This window comes from Histoplasma capsulatum, genomic scaffold (genome assembly GCF_000149585.1).
Source record: "Histoplasma capsulatum NAm1 scaffold_2 genomic scaffold, whole genome shotgun sequence".
Classification (NCBI taxonomy): domain Eukaryota; kingdom Fungi; phylum Ascomycota; class Eurotiomycetes; order Onygenales; family Ajellomycetaceae; genus Histoplasma; species Histoplasma mississippiense.
Genome location: NW_001813981.1, coordinates 2,785,091 through 2,790,100, shown reverse-complemented (window position 1 = coordinate 2,790,100; position 5,010 = coordinate 2,785,091). Strand labels below are relative to the sequence as shown.

Genomic DNA, 5,010 nt, shown 5'->3' with positions numbered 1-5,010 from the left:
GCAATGAAAGCAAAGTGGTATGAGGGCTGACTTTATATGCCTTCAGCCCTCTGGTCTACGCTCATTGTCCTCCTTCGAGACCGGACGGGGGGTGACCATGAAGGATCGCATCGTCGTCCACCTCATTTCTTATTGATGAGCTACGGACAGTTTATTGATTGAGCATGCTCGGAGAAACGGCGCCTACAAACAGAGGGAGATTCCTCTTCCCAGTGATGTATGATGACGAGTGATGTTTACAAAATTTGACTAACTCTGCCATCTTGTTTCCCACTCTTCAGCTCTGCCCAACTATAGTACTTTGTGAACTATTACTTTTTGTAAATACTAAGCAGGCAGGGTTTATCACCCTTGATCAGGCCAACCAACCTCCTTGTGAAATAAAGTCTTCAGTTGTCGTATTTATTCTACTTTTCACTGCCTCACTGAGCGTTCGAGTATTGTGACTTCAGCATAGCGCACTGAGCACATATTATACTGGCATCGCCGAGATTCGCCCTTCGATGGTAAGTACTTTCGTTTGTGATTTTTTAGTAAGTCTAATAGCTCATTAATGTAAAGCACATATAGAGGGAGATTTCCTTGATTTGAATCCTGATCCTTTGAATTGTAGAAGTTTGGACGGGGCTCCAACGGAAACTGATCTGGGACTTGCCCAGCAACAAATACTAAGCGCCCACCCGACAAGTATTTCATGAGCATTGGAGCCCACTCGCTTCCTTTGAACATACAACCTAAGCAGGCCACAACTCTCCCGGTCCCCGCAATCCCCAGTATCAACAACCCGAGACGATTCATAACAAGATGCCCATGAAACAGCTAATTCAACTGTCAGCAACTCTGAATGCAATGCAAACAGAGATGAACTTCCTTGACTTCTTCTTCACCAAAGCAGGTCATAAGAGCTTGTCAACTGCTGTAGAGATTGGCTTCCACTCAGAACAGTTCAACAAACATTCACAGTCTGCATCAGTTAAATTTGAGCATCTAAATCTTTTTGTCAAGTTTGAGTCATCTGTGACAGTTGAAGAAGCCCTAACTCTTCACATGCTTCAAACCTCTAAGATATCTGTCTCAGAGATGTTTGGTTGGAGAGTTGATCAAAATTCTGTGTTCATTTATATGGAGCTTATTCACAGAGATACATTATATGATTGATGGCATTCTCTCAATGAGCTGGATAGAGACTTTATTTGCAGTCAGTTACAGGAGATTATTTCTTCTCTTCAGCAAACTGAGCCAGATCCTTGCAACTCATTTATTGGTATGCATAGTTATATCTCACAATGTTTATCAGTGGAGTTGCTTACTGGGGTATAGAATCCATCAACCACACATGTTTGCACAATTATGTCTTCACAACCATCCCTCAATCAGGACCTTTTAAAAATGTGAAAGCATTCAATGATTGATTTTCTTCTCTGATTCAGAGTACTGGGAGTATTGCAAGTCTTTATACATATCAGACTATAAGGAGGAATGGCGCAATGTTTGGATTCCAAAATTCTTAACTGCATACAAGCCTGAGTTTGCTGCTTTTGATGAATATGTGTTGAAGATTGAAGCAGTATAAGTATTGATTTTTGTACTTAGTCTTCTAAATTACATTTGTCATGATCATTTACTGAGCTTTTCTTTCCAATATCTTTTATAAGCTATGTACTCAAGTGTGCTTCACCCAATACTGATGATTGACCAGAGAACCTATTGCTAAATGCCAAAAATCAAAATGAAAAATGGGATTTACTAAGAAGGGCCTCATTGACCAGTTGGAACTCCACAGTCATATCAGAAAACAAAAATAAACAACATGGTTCAAATCCAAATAGAGCTAGCCCAGTATCACAATCAACAGTAACAAATATGGCATTTCACATCCGATTTATGCACAAATTCTGAGTTCACTGACCCCTGCCTCGACCACGCCCGCCGCCAACCGGGTTCAAGCCAACACTGTGATTTGGAGGATCGCGTGCAGACTGAACAATCTGGATCGCATTTTCATTGATATATTGATGGTGGACTAGACAGCGTACATAATCCATTGTCCATTCTTGGCACCTTCTGTTGGTAGAGACCCGATTGGAAATACTCCGTAAGGGATCCTGCCGCGAGCGCACGGTGGGATGAGTTTTCGGTCAAAGCCGATCTTCCCAACCCAACGCCGAAGACATCGTCAATACGGGTAGAGACACCACGCATATGATCTGGAATGTCAGCTGGCGACAATAAAAGTGGTAAAGAAAATAGAAGCCAGTCTGACGACCAGTTTCGTCCAGAGGCCGTGCACCCGTGCATTCTCCGTGAGGGAGCAGCGAACGCATTCAATGAGAGTTGTGTGTGTAGTCTTTGAGGCATGTATCGATTCCCTCATGTTGGAGTATCGAGTTCTGGATAAAAATCACTCACGTCTGCTGCCCGGCAACACCAGCAACCCACTTAAGCAAGAGAGAAGGGCCCCAAAATGCGAGAAGAGGTAGAGGAAGATCCGAGGACTGGCAAAAGTTCTTAAAATTTTCATCAGAACCAGGATGTCTCAGCATAGCAATTCATCTTATTATCTTATTTATTTAAATGGCGAGATCAATAGGGGATTCCAACCGATATTTGGGTATGCGCAGTATAATAGTATTTAGGTTGTTAAATGCTACAACTAGCCTGCAAGATCCGCATCTTTGAACTGAACATGATTTTGCACTGATGTCGCTTGGTCGGCAATATGTAATATTCAAATAGTAATGGAGCATACATGGCTGGATGTAGCCGAAAGAAATCCTCTCAAAATGCAGAAGCGGCTTACTGGAGATGAAGCCCTGTCATCGGAAAGGAAGAACAATCCACCGTCCCCTGTGCTTGGTGCTTGAGCCGCACCTTGATCGACGCGGCAGACTACTCCACTTCAGCAAGAGAACTGCATATCTGTCCAGCTCCATTCTTCACACCCATTGCTCCCAGAATAGTCCCATTAGTGTCAAAGGACGACCAGGCCTGGTGATGTCTACATATCCATCCATGACCACAGACGGGGGACTGGATCTGTGATATCTATCATGACTTTGAGGAGCAAAAGTTGACCTCTGACCGACCCCTGGACAAACCCCAACTCAAGTGAAGCCGGTTGTTGGCAACGTAACGGCTCCCTCACAGCATCTCTATAAAGACGGCCGGTTAAGCAATAATACGAAAGTAGCTTCACGAAAATCAAGGAGCCCATCAAGCGTGAGGGGCCATACCCTTTGAATACAGTTGTCTCCAATCATGTTCCAACTTTCTTCCCTCGTTCAGAAGGCGCAGGCCTTCATTGACCCGGCTAATTTTCTGCTTCCTTCTTCCTCTTCTGACCGGAATCCTTCCAAGGCATCTCTTTTCCGCCAACAATTCCGTCTCCCTGATTCTCAGAATCCGCTCCAGGAAATAAGCGCTGAACTGGTCTTACCCGTCCCCTTCTTGACACCCTCGCATGCCACACAGGGCACCAAGGATGCAGAACGACCAGGAAACAGATACGAAGGAAACTTGCATTTGAGCGAGCGGTTCTTGTGTTTTTCAACGCAGCATACTAGTTTTTTGTCAGCCGCTAGCTTTGGTGCTTCGTCAGCATTCACGGGTCAAACACATGGGACGGGACCTTCGGGCAATGGGTTCACAATCCCACTATGCGCAATTCGAAGGGTGGAACGTTTGAACAGCCTTAGCCATGTGTTCTCACTGGCGTTGACGACGTGGAATGGAGCACTGGTAAAAACTAATGCGAAGGACACCCCGGCGGCACCGCAACGGTTCACTTTGCATCTGATAGGGAGTAGACACGCGTGTGAACGGTTCTGTGATGGTCTAAAGAGAGGTTTGAGAGAAGGAATGAAAGATGTGGATAATTTACGGATGGTTGTCGCAGAGTGTCATTCTGAGTACTTGCTCAGTGGGCGAACGACTAAGTCAAATGACAAACCCGACCAGAATGCACCTGTAAGGGAGCCGCCTGACACAGGTTTAGGATTGGTGTTCAGGTATCCTGGGGATGCTCGGAAACTAAGGGACCGAAGTAAAATGAGGTTATGGGGAGAGTATTTTAGAGGTATGGTTAGTTTTTTATTTTGCTCACGGATTACTTTTTCCCGGATGGCTATTGATTTTAAGTAGAAAACGGTCGTAATGCAACCCTAATTCGTCAACCGACCTTCCACAAATTAATACGTGTTGGCCTTCCCAATAGGCTTCGAGGAGAGATATGGGAGCTAACGTCCGGGTCGTTCTATGCACGCATCCGATCTCCAAAGTTATATACAGAAACACTATCAAAATTTTCTGGACGCGAGTCCCTCGCTATAGACGAAATCGAAAAAGATCTGAACCGTAGTCTTCCTGAATATCCAGGATTCCAGAGCGAAGAAGGTATTGGTCGGCTACGGAGAGTTTTGACTGCTTACAGTTGGATAAATGAAGAAATTGGTTATTGTCAAGCCATGAATATCGTTGTTGCCGCGTTATTAATGTGAGTCTGGCCCACTTTGCGCGTTAATATAAATGAACCAAGTTGACTATTGCACAGATATACGTCTGAAACGCAAGCTTTCTTCTTGTTATCGGTCCTATGTCAGCGTCTTCTACCTGGTTACTACTCCACAACAATGTACGGAACACTTCTGGACCAGAAGGTTTTTGAATCGCTTGTGGAGAAGACAATGCCTGTTCTCTGGGAACATCTAGTTCGATCAGATGTTCAGCTCTCGGTTGTGTCTCTTCCGTGGTTTTTGTCACTATATATCAACTCAATGCCTCTCGTGTTTGCATTTCGTGTTCTCGACGTGTTTTTCCTGGAAGGACCTAAAGTCTTGTTTCAAATTGGGTTAGCCATCTTGCGAATCAACGGCGAGGAGCTTCTTGATGTGACCGATGATGGAACCTTCATTTCGGTTTTGAAGTCTTATTTTTCGAGGCTCGATGAATCGGCCCATCCTCGCTCTGAAAACCCTAAATAAGAGGCAATTACACGATTCAAGAGTTAATGGT

At 44.5% G+C, this 5,010-nt stretch overlaps 1 protein-coding gene across 1 annotated transcript in view; it reads left to right on the top strand.

Annotated features, from left to right (window-relative positions):
• Window positions 1-3,258: 3,258 nt before the first annotated feature.
• HCAG_02894 (conserved hypothetical protein) overlaps window positions 3,259-5,010 on the top strand; it is a gene marked incomplete at both ends in the record, with an annotated part of 3,393 nt that continues 1,641 nt past the window's right edge. The window contains 3 exons of the mRNA XM_001542673.1: window positions 3,259-4,075; window positions 4,288-4,492; window positions 4,550-4,846. Coding sequence (XP_001542723.1) covers window positions 3,259-4,075; window positions 4,288-4,492; window positions 4,550-4,846 — 1,319 coding nt within the window. The remainder of the gene's footprint in view (window positions 4,076-4,287; window positions 4,493-4,549; window positions 4,847-5,010) is intronic.